Below are 21,609 nucleotides of genomic sequence, written 5' to 3'. Positions count from 1 at the left end.
AGCTTAATATTAAGAATTGCCAAAGAGTAAAATAGTGTCAAGGACATCACAGAAAAGAGTATTGACAGGAATGATCAGAAATAAGGAATTCTTCTCAATAAGGATGTACTAAATATATTAGGATAGTTGTGTGGAACAGAGGTAACGGGGGGGAGGCATAGTGGAAGGTTTAGAAAAACATGAGTGGCATGAAGTCAGTAAGATGTGCTTTTGTGCTGTTGATTTTTTTTTTTTTTTTTTTTTTTTTTTTTAAGTTATCACTTGTATTAGATTGAAAGCAAAAAATATGTTTTCTACCCATGTGGAAATCCTTCTCCATGTGTCCACTGTATAGTTACAGAAGATTCTATAGATTTTATTTTTAGAAGGAATTGAACCAGACCAAGAAAAAATAACTGCTGCTGAATGCAAATATTTAATATCTGCAGCAGGAAATCCAATATCCTATAGATTGCTTATGGGAGGGTGAAGCAGAGAGCTATCACTGTTTACTTGATGTGTTCTTATGGTCTTCTCTAGTTGCCTGCTACAGGTCACTGATGAAGGTAGACTATCAGGCTACATGGAACTGTTACTCTCCCAGAGAATAGGGGGTGTTGTGGTGTATATAATAATAATAATAAAAAAAAAAAAAAAAAAGTCAAGCAAAATCCTCTATTTTCCACTTTGTTTGCCTATGTCTCACAAATTTTGGAGGAGTTAGTCAGGGGCTGTGAACTCACTTGAATTCTTCTGCTCTACCCCCCAAAAATGTTTCATAATTTTAACATCTCCCTGCATCATATGATGCTGAAATTCTGGAAGTTGAATATGACTGAGTACTTAATTTGTAGATACTGGTGAGGGTTGCCATCCAGTCTCCTTTGTTTTATCGTTAAATATGGAAGCTATTCAGTGTTCTGTCTGCGTGAGACAGTTCAGACTGACAATTGTTATTGTCTATGCACTGCATTTAAAACCTCCAAATGAGCTTGAATTTGCATATGTCTTTACAAGCCTCTGGTATTGTAAGCTTGTGGAAAATATTCTTCTGCCACAAAAACAGACAACGTGAAGTGGTTTGAAGTCTTCCCTGGCAAGCATGCGGGGTGGTGGTCTTCATCAGTCATTGTATAAATATACTGTTATCTCCCCTTGTAAAGGGAGAACAAGAATTTGACTTTTGCAATTGGTATATTTTTTAAAAGTATCTATTCTTCTACCGATTAAACTTAAAAATGAAAAAAGATTGCTTCCTATGGTGTCTAGTTAGTGAAACAGAAGTAATTGCTCTAATTTGCTGAAATTACCTTATTTTAAGAACGTGTTCTTCTGAAATTAGTCTCCCCTTTTCAATTCCATTTATTCTCCCTGAGTATAATTCTAGGCTGTCTGAAAGAGCTCTAAATAATTTAATAAAGCTCTGTACAGTTTGATTAGAATTCTACTAAAATTAACTGTTGATATTGAAACTCCGCATGAAAAAGTTAACCTTAGTAACCTGAAATTGGTGCACATTCCCTTAGTTGTTCCTATAATTTATAAAATAAATGAATGAATGAGTTTTTTAATGATGACTGAAAAACAACAGAACTTCATTTTGTGAAACGCTGATCTGATTACCTGGACTACTCTGCGATGGAAGGATTGACTTATTTGAATGATGTTGCTTGCAGTACTTCAGCTTTCTATTGCTTACCTCTATGTATTTTTTTTAATGTAAACAAGAAGTGGTTTCACTGTACTTGTATTTTTTCACAAGTAAACACAGATGTCCTCACTTGGAAGTGAGGAGGGAATTGATTCTTACTTTGTTAAATGTGTACTGAATAGCCCCCAACACCAAGAGTTTTAGAGGTTGCTTAATTTTCTTGAGTTATCAAATGAAGATTGCAGTTGGGCCAAAGAAAAGTTTTTCCTGTTTCCCCATGTTTAAGGAAAAAGAAACTGAGGAAAAGAGAGTTGAATTAAGAACCTGAAGATCTTCCCTTTTTTGTAGCTGTGTTTTCCATACTTCAGCAGTTCTGTTCTTTTTCTAGAAAGTGAATGGTCCTGCACTTTACTCTACTGGATAAAAAATGAAGGAAGCAGACTACAAAGTTAAGCTCTGACTGATGACTGTTGCTGGCCTGTTTGTATTCAGAAGTGTTCAACTTCACAGGAGCAGCATCTCATCTGAGAAGCCCGAGCTGCTGCTTCAGAAGCTAATTCAACCTTTATAATTCTGCTTGTTTGGGTTTTGTTTTTCGAGTGTGCCAGGCAGATGAGCAGCACTGGAGCAAGCTCATGATGCCTGCTAGCTCATCCGAGGTGTGGCATTTACCAGTCCAGAGCTGTGTATCTCATTTCGTCTGCTTTTCTCTGTGGCTGATTCGGGCGGTTCATTTATCTGATATGTCAGGCAGTGGGTTGTTGCCAAAAGGGTGGTTCCCCTGCTATCCTCCAACCTGGCTGCTGTGTTCATGCCATTTCCATACCTCAGATATAGTGATTGGGTGGTTATGGGGTGATCTTGGACAAGCTTGAAGGTCTGATGGGGGAACTTCTTCCTTTCTAGTCTGTGCCTTCACTCCTATGAGCCAATTCGAGACTCGCTGTGGCAGCACAGTGGCAAATCTGATGCCAGGGAGGCATTAAGAGTGAGCAGTGGGGAAAGGGAGGGAAAAGAAGGAATGGGACTGTCTTCTCAATGGCAGCTGGCAATGGGAGGAGATAATTACAGTGTGAAGCAATACTGTGTCCTGCTGGCTGCTGTGAACATCCTGGGGTGGTGGTGGGGAGGCTGTTGACACACCAGCAGCCCTGCCTCTGTACTAATAACTGGGGATGCCCTTACTCATTGGCTGCTCGTGATTAACTGGGTCATCCTAATCCCATCTGGTCTGGAGACCAAAATGAGTTGTCTATAGCATGCAAGGGGTTGATCCTAGATGTCTTGGTTATCCCTTTCAATGTTTAACCTTATAAACCAAAATAGCCTTTACTAGCTTCTGCAGTGTGGCTTGCAGCCTATTAGGTGCTTGTCTAGCAAAATCCTTTTTATGGCTCTGATCAAGTGGCTGGTTTGTAACTTCTGGGTGGCATTATCCTGATTTTAGGAATTATTCTTGCTTAGCTCTTTAGAATAGCATTGTAAGTCCCTTCAGAAATGGGTTGTTGTCTAAAATCTCAAACTGATAGACCTTTTTTGAGACATTGCAATAAAACAGTATCAATTTGCTTGGAAACTTGTTCATAGCAGAAAATTAGTGTTCGTCTCTTGGAAAACAAGTGTTTGTTGTGTGTGCCAGAAGTGAGATGAGTATTATATATTGGTCAATTGGTACAAAAGAAGGACAAATTAGAGCTACTGTTACCTGTTTCCAAAGTAACTATTCCTATACTATATGTGAATATGACTGCAAAACAAGTATTCAGAAAATGAGAAATTTTGGTATGAAGACTGGTTGTGTAGCATCCTCTGGATGTTTTAAAGATGGTGACAAAGGAGAACAGCGTGCCACTGATTTGAAACAAATAGTAATTTGGAAGGGCCTTCTGGAAGTCACCTAATCCAATCTCTTGCTTCAGGGAGAGTAAACTTTGAAGTTTGATTAGATTGACCTTGTCTATTTGAGTTCTGAAAAATCTGTGAAGGTGGAGGTTCAACAGTTCTTATCTCTCTCTGGATTTATTTCTTCTTGGATCTAACTGGAGTTTTCCTTGTGGCAACTTGTGACTGCTGCCTATTCTGCTTTTTCTTTGCAATTCTGAGGAGTGTCTGCCTCTTCTGTGTGTGGGTTTTGTTGTAGTGTGGTGTTTTTGTTTTTCTTTTAAATCCTCACGTTACTTAGTTAGAAATGGCATTGAAATATCCTCTCAACTGACGTGCTCTAGTCCCAGAGAGTTTAGTGGTCCGCTGCCACTCTCCTTCCAGTTTGTCAGTGTTTCTTTACAGTAGCCTACAACCAGGCATGATGTTCCAGATCTGGCTTCATAAGTGCTGAATAAAGGGGAATATTTATGTGCCTTAACTTGCTGACTGCTTTCCTAGTGACGACTGATATATGGCGAGCCTTCACTGCTGCTTGGGTGTATTGCTGGCTCACATTCAGCTTCTCTTGGGACCTTCCCCACCCCAGACATTTCCTGCAGTGATGCTACCTGCCCCACTGAGCAGCAGCCCACACTGCTGCATGGTATGGGGTTTGTGTGTCCCAGGTATAGGGCTTCACCTTGGTTGAACTTCATGAGTTCAACCTGACATGCTGTCAATTTATTTCCTCCATCTTGTTGAGGTTCCTCTGAGTGACAGCCCTGCGTTTTAGTGTAGTGACAGCTTCTGTTTTGTGTTGCCCATCAGCTTTATGAGGGTACATGTACGTCCTAGCTTGCTGTCCAGGTTGTTGATGAGGATGTTGGAGTATTTACCCTATAATCAACCCCTAAGAAATAGCCCTTACAGCTGGTTGTTGGTTACACTTTGAACCACCACTGTGCCCAGCAGTTGAACCAGTTGTTCATCCTCATCTGCTCTGAGTCCCTAGTTTGGATGAAAAAAAGATAGAGATTTTCAACAGCCTTCCTAAAGTCCAAGTTAATGATATCCACTGTTCTCTTTTCATCCTTCTGAGAAGGTGACCAGGTTAATTTGGCATGACATCTCTCAGGTAAACTTGTGCTGGTTGTTTCTAATCTCCTTTTTATCCTTTTTGTGTGTAGAAAACAGCTTCTGCAAGGATTGGCTCCATAATGTCTCAGGGAGTGAGGACAAACTGACCAGCCTGTAATTACTCGCATCGTCATTCTTGCACTTTTTGAATATGGTGTTTTGAGGGATGTCACCTAGTTGTTCTAGATTCTTAAAGATGATAAAAAGTAGCCTTTAGGTTAGCACTAGCCAGTACCTCAGCATCTCTGGATGCATCTCATCTGCTCCCATGGAATTGCTTTTGTTCATTTTACTACAAGAATTGCAGAATAACAGAGATGCTGAGGCTGGCAGGGCCCTCTGGAGCCACCCAGTGCCACCCGTGCCCAAGCAGGGACACCCAGAGCAGGGTGCCCAGCACCACGTCCAGGCGGCTGCTGAAGGGCTCGAAGGAGGAGACCCCGCAGCCTCTGGGCAGCCTGTGCCAGGGCTGCGTCATCCGCACAGCACAGAAGGGCTTCCTGACTCGTTTCTAACTCATTCCAACATGCTGCTAGGCAGAGAGACCTAAGATCCAGAGTAAACCTTAATAAATGGAGTCAAAATTAATGGAGACAAAAAAAGATGGATAGGAACTTTTTCTGCATCTTTGCTAACAGATTGACCACCTCATTTGGCAGAAGGCCAAAATTTGTTCACTGTTCAATCAAAATAACCTCCTGCTATACTTGCTCACTGTCTTGCCCATCAGGATGGACTGTTTTTGCGCTTTGAGGAGGTTGCCCTTGATGTTCAACCAGCTCTCCAAGGTTCCATCACCCTTCAGGGCAGCATGTGCTGGGATCCCACCTACTAATTTATTTAGCAAGCCAAGGTTTGCTATCTAGAAATCTGGTTCTGCTACTTGCTTCTGTCACTTGCCTCTGTATCATAACGCTCGCCATCTCATCGTCACTGCCAAAGCTACTGCAGATCCTGACATGCCTGGTGAGTTATCCTTGCTTATGAGCAGCTGAGCCAGTGGAACACCTCCCGTTGTGGGCCTGTACAGTGCCTGCAGTGACAATTATTCCTGTGCACACCTGAAATTTTTTCTACTCTGCTGTGTTGCCCTATCAAGAGGTATTGAGGTGGTTGAATCCCCCCTCATCAGAACAATAGCTTGTAATTAGGGATGCTTCTTCCAGGGCTGTGGATGGGGATGGCTTCACGTTTTCTCTTTGTGTGTGTGTTTTTTTTTTTTTTTTTTTTTTTTTTGCAAACAGCATGATGACATTCACCTTTTGGGCTACCCTTCTGTTTTTTTTTGACTTGCGAGCTCTGGGGTGTCCCATAGCGGAGCTACGTGCCTTTAAACTGTGTATCTGTGTAGAGCTCAACCCTCCCCTGCCCAGTCCCACTTACATTGTGTGAGGTGCCTGTACTCATCTTTCAAAGTGAGCTGGTTGTGTGAGTTACCCTGTCATGTCTCTAATTCCAGCAACACTTTGGCTCTGCAGCTGTGTACTAGGTTAGCAAGCTTTTTAGCAAGGACACCATTGGCCTGTTTTGTGAGGTAGATCCTCTTTTTCCCCAGCAATCCTCTGATGTTCCTGTGGTGATAAAAACCCTAATGCTCTGCTGGTGTTATCAGGCATGCTGAAGGGTGGTGATCGGCAGATGCACTTGCTTCTGCTCGAGGCCTTCCCCTGCCCTGGCAGGAGCAAGAAAACCGTCATGTTGCCCCTTGTTCACTTCACATGGGTGACTCGAGGTTTCTCTTGATAACGTTTTCAGGGTTGGTGTGGGTGAGCAGCAAAGGGTGGTGCTGTGAACAGGTGTGTAGAGTGTGAGCGAAGTGATCTGCTTGCAAGTATGTTTTATATCACTGTAAAGATCTTTTAAACATTGACAGCTCAAGTAAGTGGCTCCTGCTTGAAAGACGTGTGGTGATACTCTTATATGAAGCCTCTGTCTAGGGCTTCGACTGGGCTTCTTGACTCTAATCACAGTGTTTTGTCAGAAAATGACTTTGAAGAACCACACTAATTAAATAGATGCTGATGACAGCTGTGTGTAGTCATGACAAAATGCATTAGGGAGGTGATCCTCCTCTGCTCAGCCCTGGTGAGGCCTCACCTGGAGTACTGTGTCCAGCTGTGGGCCCCCAGTACAAGAGGGACATGGAGCTGCTGGAGTGAGCCCAGAGGAGGGCTATGAAGAAGATCAGGAGAATGGAGCACCTGTCGTGTGAGGACAGGCCCAGAGCTGGGCCTGTTCAGCCTGGAAAAGAGAAGACTGAGGGCAGATCTTATCAATGTGTACAAATATCTGGTGTCAAGAAGATGGGGCCGGACTATTTTCAGTGGTGCCTAGCAAAAGCCCAAGAGGCAATGGGCACAAAGTGAAACACAGAATTCTGGCTGGATATGAGGAAACACTTCCTTACTGTGAGGGTGACAGAGCACTGGGACAGGTTGCCCAGAAAGGTTGTGGAGTCTTCTCTGGAAATACTCAAAACCTGCCTGGATGCTACCCTGCACAATGTGCTCTAGGTAGTCCTGCTTAGTAGGGGGTTGGACCAGATGATCTCCAGAGGTCCCTTCCAACCTCAAGCATTTTGTGATTCTGTGTGACATTGTGATACTGAATCGTAGTTAAACTCCATTTTCCCATGTTGTCTGTACTTCGTACAGTGCTGTAGAGGCTTTGTGTTGTTCTGTAATAGTTCCAAGTCTGTCATCAATATCTGCTAAACTTGTTGAGTACGTCATAGCTGTCCTTCAGCAAGCTGAAACTTGGTAGTGGAGAATAAGGCCTGCTGAGTCCAACTTCCCTGTTCTAATCAGTTTTTGATCTCACTGTCTGCTAATTACAGCCAGCTGTTGTTGAGCATGTGACCATGGGAGATAGATGAGATTTCCTGAAATAGCTTTCCATATAAGCCATTAGATGATGATTAGATAACTTTATGTTGCTACTGGGCTCTACTCTTTTTTGAACTACAGGTAGAACTGGAATTCTACATGCTGCAGTTTTCCTAGTGCTATTTTCAGCTATCCAGGTTGAAAAGTCCTAATTTAAGAAAATGGGATCTGTTACATGTTTTATTCAAGATACATTGCAGAAGTCCTGCTACTGGGATTACATAGTCAAAACCTTGAATCTGAAGAGCTTGCTGTCACCTGTGCAGTGCTATTGCTGTGGATAGGCACTATGTCTATTACTGCACAATTTCCATATGATTTTATGTGCAAAATGATTTAGGTCTAGTAGGAAGAATACTTGCTGCCTCCCTTTCTTTATCATATGATCCTGTGCCTAAGTTTTACTTCTGTAAAATTAGTAATTCTCCTTTGGCAGTGAGTTCTTTTTCCCTTCAATACCATAATATTGAGCTGTCCTCTTATATATAATATAGGAAGAGAAAAGGGATTATATACCTTAGTTTGAGCAATTACTCAGTCTTTGACTACACCTTGTCAGCATAAGTAATTTAAATGTCACGATGTGGTATCTCACTCAAGACACAGGCTGTGAATTTGTTTGAAGAGTACTGTCCTCACAGAGAGTGTGCAGAACTACTTATAAAAGAAGTCTCAAAGGCAATTGCTCTGAAAGTGAAACTCAGATAATTATTGGCTTTGGGAAACTAATCTCATTAAAGCTTGTAGCAGTCAGAGTAGGAACCAGAACTTAACATTGGCTTCAGTCTAGAGCTGCAACCATAACACTTTTTTTCTCTGAAGCTTTCTGCCTTACTCGAAGGGTAATTTATGAACTGTTGCAGGCAGAAAAGGTGTCTCAATTCTCATGCTTATTTGCTCACATTCCCCATCTCAGCATCATTGTTAGTCCAGCCTTATTTTCACATAAATGAAGAAGAGTGGTGGTATGAGATTGGTGATGTCTGAGCGTCATAGCTTCTTCTGGGGAAGGAATGATTATCCCATGGGCCCTTTATTTGCCGTGAAAAGGGACCAACCCAGTGTGCTTGATCTAATCAGTCTGCTCAGATGCAGTGATGTGATACTTCCTGGAAGCATCAGGCTTAATGTGCATGTATTACTTAGTGTAAAAAGAGCAGCTGGGAAAGGACATAGGCAGTTAAAGCAATTGAGCTTTCTAAGGGGCCCTCAGGAAGAAGAGTGACTGGCTGTGAGCAGAGAACCTGGTTAGATGAGTTGTCTCAACAGCTGCATGGATTAGGAAGTGTGTGATAGGCTGTATAAATGCACCCTTCAGTCTCCCATGTGTGACATCCACAGCCAGTTGAACAGAAACACGTAGATTAGCTGGCTTCTGAATGGATGTGAAACACCTGAGTGTGCTGTGAGCTGATTTGTCCCAAATTTCCACTTTAATGATTGCCTTTGTTATTTGATGCTTTTACATAGGCTATGGAGTTGTTTGCCTTTTTCATTCTCGTACTTCTGAATGTGTGACTTGCATGTGGTTTTGATGACGATGGATTTGAAGCTGTTTCATGGGTGACTCATGTTTAGAAGGTAGCACCAGCAATCAGAGAGACATAGCACACAGAACCAGAGCTAGCCAAAGATACCAAGGAGATAAATGAGGATCTGGACACAACAGGAAATCAGAAGTGAAGCAGAAAGATGACGACTGTGAAATTGCACGAAGGTGCAATGTACAGAGCATGCTATGCTCTGAAGAAGAATGGTGCTGCATGTTTAAAACCTCAGAATCAAATAAATCAACTGTTTTAACAGGAAACATGACACCCATATGGCTCGATCTAGCAATAGTACAGCATGAGAACCACACATCTGGACCAGGATAGTAACCCTGACTGTAACATATTCCCAGTATTAAAATATTAAATAGCTTTGTTAGTTTTAATTGTACTGTGTGCTGGTTATTGATGGCACTAGTATCTCTGCATCAAACTACTGTTGGAACTAGAGTTAGTAGATAAGTTGTTTGCTGTGACAAGGATTATTGTGGGTGGATTGCAAGACAAAAGTCATTCAAGAGGATACCACAGGCACTGCACAACCTATGTGGTGTAGCAGGCTGCAGTACACCCTCTTCTCACTTGCTGGTTTCGTGATCCTTAGCTTCTTTGTCGAGCTTTTGATACAGCTATTGTGCTACCTTCTTTTGAGAGCTGGACTTTGCTATGCAGTTGTAAAAGAGAGGTGACCCCGAGATCTCCATGTTATTTGCCCACTGGTATTTCAAGAACTGCAAGCAGGGCTTTGCTTCCTTAAGAATACTTCATGTTGAACAGAGACCTACCCTTCAGAGACTTTTAATCAGTTCCTCATAATGTGACTCTGGAGGAAAGCAGGCAGTGAGTTGCATGATCTCACTGTACGTTTGTCCGTGCTGTTTTTCGTTGTTGGTGGTGTCTTCCTAATATGCATATTCATGATTGTGTGGGAGTCATCAGAGACTAGGGATGCTGTTTCTGAGCTGGGGTAGGTTTGGCGAAGCTCCAGCAGAAAGTGTTACATTCAGCATACCATAAACTCTTTAACTGTATTTGTTAATAGCTAGAAGTTGGATTGCATGCAGTGTGAGTCTTCAGATAATATTTTACTGCACTTAGCCAGAAAACTACTGGCTTGTTGTGAGAAACACTCCGTAGCCAATAACTTAGGCTCAGGCGAGGATCTCAGTGAAGTAGTAATTTATTCGCGATTGCAATGGCGGGCGCCCCACAAGCAGGAGAGAGCGCATCTACTAGTTCCAAAACACAGTTTATATACCTTTTGATGGCAGGACCCTCCCCTGTTTCCCCACTGCGTGGGTAATCCAGATTCACAATCTATCTGATGCTTCACAAACAATGCATGGCCTTCAGTCGCCAGCCTGTTAAATTTCAAATTTCTTTTGACATTTTTACTGCTTGAAGTGGTAATGTTTCTTCACTTATCTGACTTGACTTGACACCATGATTTTCACCTAATTGTCCTAAGGAGTCTGATTGTCTGCATTTTACAAGGTTGCCTGCTAAACTTTTCTTATCACTGTAAGCATATCTCAGTACCACATTCCCTCCTTCTAAACAATGTAACTCTGCAAAAACAACATTTCTATTCCCACAATTCCCCCCTTTTCTTTTTTTTATATAAACTGTTGATTTTTGCAAAAACTCTTTTTATTTTTATTTATTTATTTATTTTAAGTGTAATTTGGTAAATATCTTCCTCTTCTTCACTTTCTTTGCTCTTCATTTCCTCTAATATCATTTTATCTGAGTAGGGTGGTGGATCTATGGTCATTTGTTTCAATAATGTGGTTTCAATTAACCGCTGGACAAGTCCCCTTACACAGGGGATAATGCAACAGCCAATAGCTGTCAAAACTCCTGCTACTATAATTGAGGATGTAAATATGGACATTACCATCCCTTTCCATTTACCAAACCAAGATTTCAACCATCCTGTGATGGAAGCGTCTGCTCCCGAATTTTCTGCCAATTCATTGGCAAGGGTGGTAAGCCCTTGCAATGCTCTTGTTACTGTGCCATCCGGGGCAGTATTGTTACGGATAAAAGTACAATGGTTGCCCAGCATCACGCATACACCACCCTTCTCCACAAGCATCATATCTAATGCTATCCTGTTTTCCCAAGCCATTTTGCTGATGGCATCTAGTTGTTCAGCGATTCCTCTCATCGCATCCTTGGTATAATTGATGAATCTCTGCTGATTATAATAGAAATAATTAATCCAATCCACATTTTTATTGATTGTTACCCACCAGAACAGTAACTCAAACCCTGCAGCAATTTAATTTCTGGCTTTATATTCATCCCGAACTCCTCTAGGTACCCCAACAGAATGTATGTATACTCTATCATCAAATGATATTCCTAAGCCTCCTTTACTTCTTCTGGGTATTTGTGATGTTTCTCTTTCAAATGCCAGGGTGAAGGGTATAGCTGATTGAACAAGTGCACAAGTGCCTTCCCAATTAGATGGTAGGGTGGACCGTAAGATCTTCCCTCCACTGTACCACCAGAGATCTGCCCTGGGGATCTCTAGTCTTGAGCAGTTTCCCATCAAGTCCTTGGTAGCACAAGGCAAATTCTCCCAGATGCCAGGTAGCACTCACACCCTGCCGTGAGAGGCAAGCTGTATGGTTACCTATAGCTGTAGAGAATGCAGGGGGAACTGTGATATTGTTATCATGCAAGAAACAGCAAAGAGAGACTTACAGGCCTCATTTCCCCAGGCAGTCTTTTCTTGGTACAATGCAATCATACAGCGCATCCCTTGGGAGTCTTTGGTCCACCCCCATGGGAAGGGCACTATCTGGGCAATCGGTCATCCCGAGGCACAAGCATAGCAGTAGCTACGATTGAGACTCTGGACAGTATATTTGACCCATTCTATCCAGGCATTCACGTCCCCATACCCTGTTTGAATCTCAAATGTTTGAACTGCCACATTTCAGAGGGCCTCCTGTTTACTCTCCTGTTTTCTCCTTGAGCTTCTCCCTTTCTCTGATGGCAATAGAGGATTGTTTCCATACAGCTATTCTCAATCTGGCTGTTGGGTCTCTTCCAGTTATTTGTTCTTTCTGCTCAATTGTCATTGGGCATTTAAATCTCCACAAGCTAACACCTCACAAGCATCAAACGTGACGGCTTGTGGTACATAACCCTCTGTCACAGTCACCCATATTTTGATGGGGTATCCTGTTTTTGCTATTATCTGGTCATGCCTTTTCCAAGTTACCAATTGACCGAGGCCTTCTCTGAGGCCTAGAATCACTAAAAACAAAATTAGTAATCAATTTTTCCCTGTCATTATTTTTAAACCTTAGGTTTCCAAATAATTATCGATAGAAAAATAAGATGTACACTACTACTATAACAACCCCCCCTTTGGGAGCACTGCAGTTCACTATAGGTCTGTCCTTTCTCTCAATCACAAGTCACACTCGTTAGTTACCTGTGAAAATAAAAGGTTAGTTTACAATTGTAAGCTCTTATCCTGCTCAGAGTCCACTACGAGTTTTTTCTCTTCAATTTCAACTTCCAACAAGTCTTTTGTAGGAACAGCTTCCCAGGTACTAGCGTCGACAGATGCCTTCACTCGAGTATAGTGAGTCCAACCTTTTTCCGCAGTTCTTACGGCTGTTTCAGCGGTTAGTAATTGTCCTTCCCATTCAGGCCGGAGTTGACTCTTTCCAGGTCCGAATCAGGACCCAGTTTCCTGGATGATGGTGGTGAATGGGGAATTCCAAAGGTGGGGTTTGAGCCAACAACCCACAGGTCCTGAGAGATGACAAAGAAGAAGACAACCCCAGAATACAGTTCTTAAGGAAACTCTCTTATTTTGAATTGTGGTATCTCATCCCTTCTGCCCAGATAGGGCAATCTGAACAGCATCTCATATGGTGAAATTCCTATATCCTTTCTTGGTGCTGTTTAAACCTGTAGGAGTAAGCATTTTACCAAAGGAAGTTGGGTTTCTAACACTAGTTTAGTTAATTGCTTCTTTAATGTCTGATTCATTCGCTCCACCTTCCCAGAAGAGGAGGGGTGCCAGGGGCTGTGAAAATCCCACTCAATCTCTAAGGCCTGCTTTAACCCTTGCAGTAAAGCTTACACCCATCTAGTCACGTGGTCAATTAGGACAAACAAGTAACTCAGTAAAGTTTACCTGTATACTTTGGAAAGGTCAAACCCCTGGCTCCCGTCCCCCTCTAGATGGGTTACAGAACACCTTTTTATTTACCTTTTGACATATGGTACATCCTCTACATATGTGCTTCCCTAAAGTGTATATTCCTACACAGACATACTTTCTTAGCACAACATCACACATTGCTTGCACCTCCTAATGACTCTTCTGATGTAAAACAGTTAATATTTGCCTCATTATCACTTTATTCAGCATTTCTCTCCCATCAGGGAGTATCGATTTTCCTTCAGACTTCATGGCTCCTGATTCCTTAAAAAAATCTTTCTTTTAAAACTTTTTAGTTCTTTCTTAATTTTCAACAATTCCCTGAATCCTCTCTGCATTTATTCTGTTTTCCTTCAGACATTAGATGCCTTAAATACCTGACTTCTCTTTCTCCGTATTGTAATTTATTTATTTATTTATTTATTAATACTCCCAAGCCCTGCTTTCCCAGAAAGTTGAATAGCTTGTTAGTAGCTTTCTTCACAACTCTTTTCTCCTGTCCTGACAATAGAAAACGATCCACATATTTGTTAACATTAATACCTCCTTGGGAGGTTGTAATTGCTCCAAAATCTTTTGTTATTTAAACTGACCCAAATAGATAGGTGGCCCTGTAAACCCCTGAGTTAAAATTGTCCACCTATATTGTTGCTTCCGCCCCCATTTCAGGGTCTTTCCAGTCAGAGGTGAATATACATGTATGTTTGCTCTCAGGGCCAGAGAGCACTCCATTAATAACACTGTTATTCCAGTCTAACAATTTACTATTTGAATGCCCAATTTAATCATCAAATCCCTTCCCAACAGATTAGTCCTTGCCTTGGGTACATACAATAATTACCCAGTGATCATTTTATCCCCTAGTCTCAGCTTGGTATCCCCCCCAAAGTGGCACTGTTATCCCAGCCCCACTTTTTAGGGTTTCATTAGTTAATTTAATCCCTGATACTTTACAGGTCAGTAATGACCTAGCTGTTCCCCAGTGTATTGGGTTTGATGGCAAGGTTCGGGGGCTGTGAGTAGGGGGGTGGGAAACTGCAGTGGCAGCCCCCGTGAGAAAAAAAACCCGGAAGCCTCCCCGTAGCAGATAAGGGACAATTTCATCTGGCCCTAAGGGGCCCACTGCTGCCCAGAGCCAAGCCATGAGCAACACAGTCCGTGCCTCTGTGAGAACACATCCACGAAAACAAACAAACAAAGAAACAAACAAAAGCCTGCTGCTCAACAGCAGTTGAGAGAGCGAGAAACCCCCCGCAGACACCAAAGTCAGTGCAGAAGGAGGGGGAGGAGGCGCTCCAGGCGCTGGAGCCGAAACCCCCCTGCGGCCGCTGGAGAGGCCCCTGGTGGAGCAGGCTGTTCCCCCCTCCCGGATGCTTGGGAAACTGAACAAACACCACAGCAAATATGCAAATATACCAAAACTTCTAGACTGTTACTTAGATAACGCCTACATAACCTTTCCCTGCTCATTCAATTTCAAACAGCTCTGTTAAATATTACATGCCACACCTTTAACACCTTCGGCAAGACTTTTAACACTTCCTTTATCTTTCTCCAGCCCGCACTTTTCTACTACCAGCACCAAAGGCTCAGTCAGAGTCCAACTTAATTCCATACCTTTTCCCTCCAAGATACTGAAACAACATATCAATATAGCATATTTCATCCCATTTTCCTTCTTTCCTCCTTCTTCCACTCCAGATATTCCCATTCGAAGTGGCCAGCCTGGCCACACTTAAAACATCTTATCAAAGCCTGTCTCTGCTAGGACTCGGGCCACAACACAGGCAGCCCTCTTTGCCTGCCATTCCTTCATCTCTCTTCCTCTCCTTTCCATCCTGGCCCTGACTCCCCCTGAAGATTTTCTTCATCTTTCTCCAACCCTCTGCCTCACTACCCGCTGCACTGTCAATACCATTAGTTTCGATCTTTTTTTTTTTTTTTTTTTTTTCCCTTCTTATCTCCCCTCCAGACACACCCCTCCAGGGCCTCCCGCAGGAGGGTCCCCCAGTGACTGTTCACTACATTCCCCCCACCTTCTGAAGCATTTTCTGCGTATTTTGCCAGGCTTTAATCACACAATGAACTTTCAAGAGCCCTTGGGATACTGGGTCCTCAGGTCTCATCCCCAAGTACTTTCTCATTCTGACACTAAGTCTCTCATATAATTTCTGTGTTGCACACTATTATTATTCCAGCCAGGATTGGCAAGTGGGTATTTATGCCCTGCCGGTATTACCCCTGGTCCTGGAGGATGAGCTCTTTCCCATTCTTGTATAGCAGCTCTCCTCCTGATCATTCCCATTTCTTTCCCTGTAAACAACATACTTATAGACATAATTCCCTCCCCCAAGAGTATAAATCAGGTCGTAGGAACTGGTCTAATTGTTCAGCTAGGCTGTTGGGGTCCTTGAATAAAGACTTCCTCTCCTTCTTAAAAAGTCCTAACCTCTCTGCTGGTAAGGAGGAGGGGGTAGTTCACCTAAGAGGATACACAGTTAGTGTTAGTACTGTTAGTATCAGGGAAGGCAAAATTCTCAACATATCTTCTACCTTGTTCTAATTCTTGCCAGAGCCTAGAGTACAATCCTTCTTTAGGGACAGTGTTAATTACAGTCCCTGTCTCCCTTCCTGGAGTGACTGCTGCTGCCACCAGTTCAATATTAAGATTACAGGGAGCATAACTTGGCTCCTTCTCTGAAAAAGGAATCTTATTGTTTACACATAAATTTAAAGCCTGAATTTTCATCAGACCCGTATTTTGGCCAAAATACTGCTGTTTCCTTAATTGGTTCTTTTGTCCAGACTGATACACAATATTTAACTCTTTTTTTTTTTGTTTATTAATTATTTTTCTTTTACAATCCCTCTAATTTTGGGATTATGTTTCCAATTTCTTATCATTTTTCAGGAAGAACTATTAGTAGGCACTCCCCCAGGGATATCTCCCTGTCCCCTGGAACTCATATTTTCCCATTTTTCCTAACCCTCACCAGTATGTGCTACAGAAATTTCCCTTCTGCAGTGTACCACACACCAACGTACTGAAAAATGGGGGTGTACCGCCAAGCACTTCCCCGTGCCAGCGTTACCGCACACCTATGAGTTTACCAGATTCCCTGGAACTCGTACTTCCCATCTTTCCTAACCCTCGCCAGTATGTGCTACAGAATTTTCCCTTCTGCAGTGTACCACACACCAACGTACTGAAAGATGGGGGTGTACCGCCAAGCACTTCCCCGTGCCAGCGTTACCGCACACCTATGAGTTTACCAGATTCCCTGGAACTCGTACTTCCCATCTTTCCTAACCCTCGCCAGTATGTGCTACAGAATTTTCCCTTCTGCAGTGTACCACACACCAACGTACTGAAAGATGGGGGTGTACCGCCAAGCACTTCCCCGTGCCAGCGTTACCGCACACCTGAGTTTACCAGATTCCCTGGTGTACTTCCAAGCACTTCCCCGTGCAAGGATTACCGTACACCAGATTCCCCTGGTGTAGTGCCAGCACTTCCCCGTGCAAGGGCTTACCATACACCAGATCACCCGACCCCCAAGGCAATACTCAATATTTCTTACCTTGGTCTGTGCACAGAGTTACCGGATCGATTCTTAAAAACCCGGAGTGCCTACCTTCTTCCTTTCCCCACTACTTCACGGATCCTGCCTCTTTAACCAGTCTCGGGCCCTCTGTCAGCTTTCCGCAGAACCGCCACCGTCGATGCACAGGACCGCTGAAATCAGCGGGGCATGCCTTCCTGCTGCTGCGGCGGTGGGGCTCCCCAGTAGGTGACTGGATCCCGGACGAGCCCCCAAATTGTGAGAAACACTCCGTAGCCAATAACTTAGGCTCAGGCGAGGATCTCAGTGAAGTAGTAATTTATTCGCGATTGCAATGGCGGGCGCCCCACAAGCAGGAGAGAGCGCATCTACTAGTTCCAAAACACAGTTTATATACCTTTTGATGGCAGGACCCTCCCCTGTTTCCCCACTGAGTGGGTAATCCAGATTCACAATCTATCTGATGCTTCACAAACAATGCATGGCCTTCAGTTGCCGGCCTGTTAAATTTCAAATTTCTTTTGACATTTTTACTGCTTGAAGTGGTAATGTTTCTTCACTTATCTGACTTGACTTGACACCGTGATTTTCACCTAATTGTCCTAAGGAGTCTGATTGTCTGCATTTTACAAGGTCGCCTGCTAAACTTTCTTATCACTGTAAGCATATCTCAGTACCACATTCCCTCCTTCTAAACAATGTAACTCTGCAAAAACAACATTTCTATTCCTACATTGTGCACTCTGGGCTGTCTCTTCCTCCAGATATCTTTCTGACCATAGTTCAGTTTACTGTACAGTTGACTTTGGAGTCCTATCTTGATTGCAGAGCAGGTAGGCAGTTTCACTCCCCCAGGGACAGAGCAATGCCAGGAAAGATGCTGTACACAACAGGGTTTGTAGTTCTCATGGTTCTCACAGCATACATCATTTGAAGCAGCGCAGCAGCCAGCACGAAGAAGCAGCACAAAAAAAGGCTTTGAGCAGCATGCCACTGAATAGAATCACTGTGCAAGATCTCGGAGAGAAATGGCAGGCAAGGCATGCATAATGCGCTGTGGAGGCGGTCACCAATTGCCGAGGAGCGTGGAGTTTGTCCCACCATCGAGTATGTTGTCTGCTTGCATCGGGAAAGGCTCATACAAGTCCCTGAAAATCTCTGGGTGTAGTAGCGTGTACTTATTTGGAAGGAGCAGCTCCTAACTCTGCTACGTCCCTGCTGACTGACTGTGCCGTTAATTGAACTGTGGGACTGATTTGTTGGAAAAATAATTTGGCAGGCAGGTTTATTTTTAACTAGGGTCAGTTCCAGTCATTTAGTGGAAGGGCTGACAGTAGGAATTACTGCTGTAGGCTTCAGCGAAAGGAGGGACTGGAGCTTGGCACTGCAGCCTAAGCGAGTGCATGTGTAACTGTGCCCTTGGGCTCCACGCCCAGGTTTTATGAGGCTGGAGTGAAGCAGGAATAGGGAAGTGGTTCTATTTGTTAAATAATTAAAGCTAGTTATGAGTAACTCAGGTGCAGATCATCTTGCTGACTCATCATTTTTTCATTTCTGTTGAGTCATCCTGCTGGCTTGCGGAGGGATTGTAAGCGGTTTTGGTTCTTGGTTTTGTTTTTGGAAGGGAGCTGCAGATGTGTACCAGCACTTTCAGAACTGAAACTGGAAGGAGTTGCTATTGCTTAACTTAATTTCTGGACAGGATTGTGAAAATAGAGGGAAATTACAACCTGGTGTTGCAGCCAAATTAGGATATTCATCTTTGGTTCTGTAGCTTCTTGCATTTCCAAGCATGTCTTGGAAGTTTATTTGCTTAGTTCTTGTATTAAAGTACCAACAAGCTGCTATAACTGAATGGCATTTCAGTTGACTGAACAGTTTCTTTGTATTTCCTTAAAGTTGCATCACATGGGATGAATCGTGTAAATATGGGTGTGTTTTCTTTTATTCTAAGATGTTGATCAAAATCTAAGAAGTGTTCTTAAGGGGTCTGGTACCTGCAAAAGATTCACTCTTCCTGGATCTCTGATAGCACTTTCTCAGGAGGTTGTGTTCCAGTTGTGCAGATCTAAAGCAATTAAGATAAACAGTTGTGCATTTCATACTGCTTCTTTACTTATAGGAGATATTTAATCAATTATGATTCTTTTTTGCATGTTTTTTTTTTCTAGTTTTAACACTGAAGTTTGTCTAGTCTGCTTGAAAAAAAAAATCAAGCAAAAAGAGTTCCTAGTGTTTGCTTTGTGATGCTCATGGAGTTCAATAAATATTACTGCTGACAGTTTTTGGTTTGTTTGGCTTATTCTTCAATTTTTCATTTTTCAACTTGTATTCAGTCTTACTGTGTCCTTTCATGCTACTGTGACTAATTTGAGAATACGTTTCCAATCATCCTGACTGAAAAATAAACAACAAACGTGACAGAGTGCCAGTTCAACTATGCTGACTGTATTGCTGACTTCAGCAGCTCTAAACCAGCAGAGAACTTCAATTCTCATACCTGGATTCTCGGAAGTAGTTGAAGGACATGCTGCTACTTAAGAATGCAAAGAGACCTGTTAAAAATTCAGCATGGCTGTAGACTTGCTGAGTCTACAGAGTGTTATAAACTGATAAATGTTACGTAAGGGGATAATTATTTTTTATTTTTTGGAGATCAGGAGTTATGTCTGTGAATACTTTGAAAGCCATGGGCTCACATGTTACACTATCATCATATAGTGGTACTTGGGATGACTGAAATGTGGATCATTGAATAAAATCTATTCAGGGCCAGCTCTAGCTATGTAAGATTCATGTTAGTTCAGGTATACAATCTTGCAGTGTAATAGTAGTCCAGTATATCACAGCATATCTTTTGTGGGTTATCTACACACAAAGAACTAACAGGGAACTTTCGCATACACAGCAAAATAATTAACGTCCTTGGAAGATATTTTAAAGGACACAGTGTTTGTGGTTGAAATGGAAGATCCGTTATATCTTCCTGTGTGGATGTCATCTAACAATTGTTGAATAATGTAGGTAATTTAAAAAGAACCCAAAAGTTCAAGGAGAATTCGTTCTCTGCATCAGATGGCAACAAGCAAGAAAAATGGTGGAAGAAAAAGCGCATAGCATCTGGTTGGCATCCATTCTCAGTCGTTTCTGTAATTGTCTACGGATCAAAGGAACAGGTGATAATAGTTACTGGCACCTTCTGGCATAAAAGTACCCTGACATCTTAGTTGCCCTTTTTCTGGGCTGAGTAGGGCTTTGGGAAGGTTATAGGGGCACATCTGTGTGGGTGTAGTTCTGCAGCTTTGTGTCAGGTTGGAGCACAGGCAGAGTGAGAAATGTTTATCTTCAAAAACGAGCATTTACTTATATTCTGTGTAAAATGAAAGGACCAGTCTCAAAAAGAACAGAAGAACATCTAAAAAGACAGGCTTCAGCAGAGTCCTGCAAACCAGTTAGTCAGACAAACTTCCTAACAATTACTACCTGTATTTCTGCAAGCTACACTATCTCCATTATCTCACTACAGATAGTGAGTAACAAGCTCTGTGATGACTATTTTTTTACCAAGCTTTGTGAAGAATATATTTATTTAGTTGTTTATTTGTATTTATTTCTCTATTTTCTGTACACCTTTATCCCTTGTGTTTTTTGTTTGTTCTTGGAGAAGCTCTTGAAGCTCTATTCCTGTCTATAAAATACATCATGTAGATGGTGTGATAAACGTTATGAAATGATCATATTTTAAATAGCCTAAATGTATAGAAACAGTCCATGTATATACCTGAAAATGGTTTTGTTTTCTTGCAGCTAACAGAAGATGAAATTGCAACTATTCTGAAATCGACTCTTAAAGGACTTGAATATTTGCACTTTATGAGAAAAATACATAGAGATATCAAGGCTGGAAACATCCTTCTTAACACTGAAGGGCATGCAAAATTAGCTGACTTTGGTGTAGCTGGCCAGTTAACAGTAAGTACATGTGGAAAGATGATTTTAAAAATGCTTTAGTGCTGCTAACCTTTTTTTTTTTATACTTCTGTCTCTTTCTCTGCATTGAATTTTGTGTCTGAAAATAAACTAGTGGTTGAGTATTTCATGTATTGGAAGGCTATTTTTTATTTTTATTTTTTATTTTTTTTTTACTGTTATAACCCATTGTACTTCAAATGGTTGCTGATTATGCTTTAAAGCTTCGTTAAAGATTTATGATCGTTGTCACCTGTTTAGCTTCTAGAGGCTGGTGGCCTGAATCTGCTTGGTCTTAATTGCTGTCATTACCATTTGAGCTTAGAGTAGCTAATTTTAGCTTTTAAATATATAACTAATATCAAAGGAATTTGTGAAAATAAACATCACTATTTTAATTGCATAAATAATGTAATTACAGGATACAATGGCAAAACGTAATACTGTTATAGGAACTCCATTTTGGATGGCTCCAGAAGTAATACAGGAGATTGGCTATAACTGTGTGGCAGACATCTGGTCCCTTGGTATCACGTCAATAGAAATGGCTGAAGGAAAGCCTCCATATGCTGATATTCATCCAATGAGGGTAAGTGTATGCCCTAGCGTTTACTTCTAATTGTATTTTTTTAAAAGTGGAGTCATCAAACAGTGCATTCATGGATGAAATTTATGAAAAGGGATTTCTACTTGCTGTGATGCTTCCTATTTGCTGCTGTTTGTTTTTTGACATGTGTTTGTAAGGTGTCTGAGTGTTATCTCCAATGGAGGGAGAACTAAAACAGTAAATGCTTAATTGACTTAAGGCAACATATAGAGC

General features: G+C 42.0%; 1 protein-coding gene across 1 annotated transcript in view; it reads left to right on the top strand.

The window, feature by feature from the left end:
• STK3 (serine/threonine kinase 3) overlaps positions 1 to 21,609 on the top strand; it is a 144,031-nt gene that overhangs the window by 14,230 nt on the left and 108,192 nt on the right. Inside the window, exons 5-6 of the mRNA XM_082754682.1 lie at positions 20,628 to 20,792; positions 21,211 to 21,378. Of these exons, the coding sequence (XP_082610808.1) occupies positions 20,628 to 20,792; positions 21,211 to 21,378 (333 nt within the window). The remainder of the gene's footprint in view (positions 1 to 20,627; positions 20,793 to 21,210; positions 21,379 to 21,609) is intronic.

This window comes from Aythya marila (genome assembly GCF_965140915.1).
Source record: "Aythya marila genome assembly, chromosome: 2".
Taxonomy (NCBI): Eukaryota; Metazoa; Chordata; class Aves; order Anseriformes; family Anatidae; genus Aythya; species Aythya marila.
Note: the sequence above shows the minus strand (reverse complement) of the source record. Positions and strands in the feature narration are given on the sequence as shown.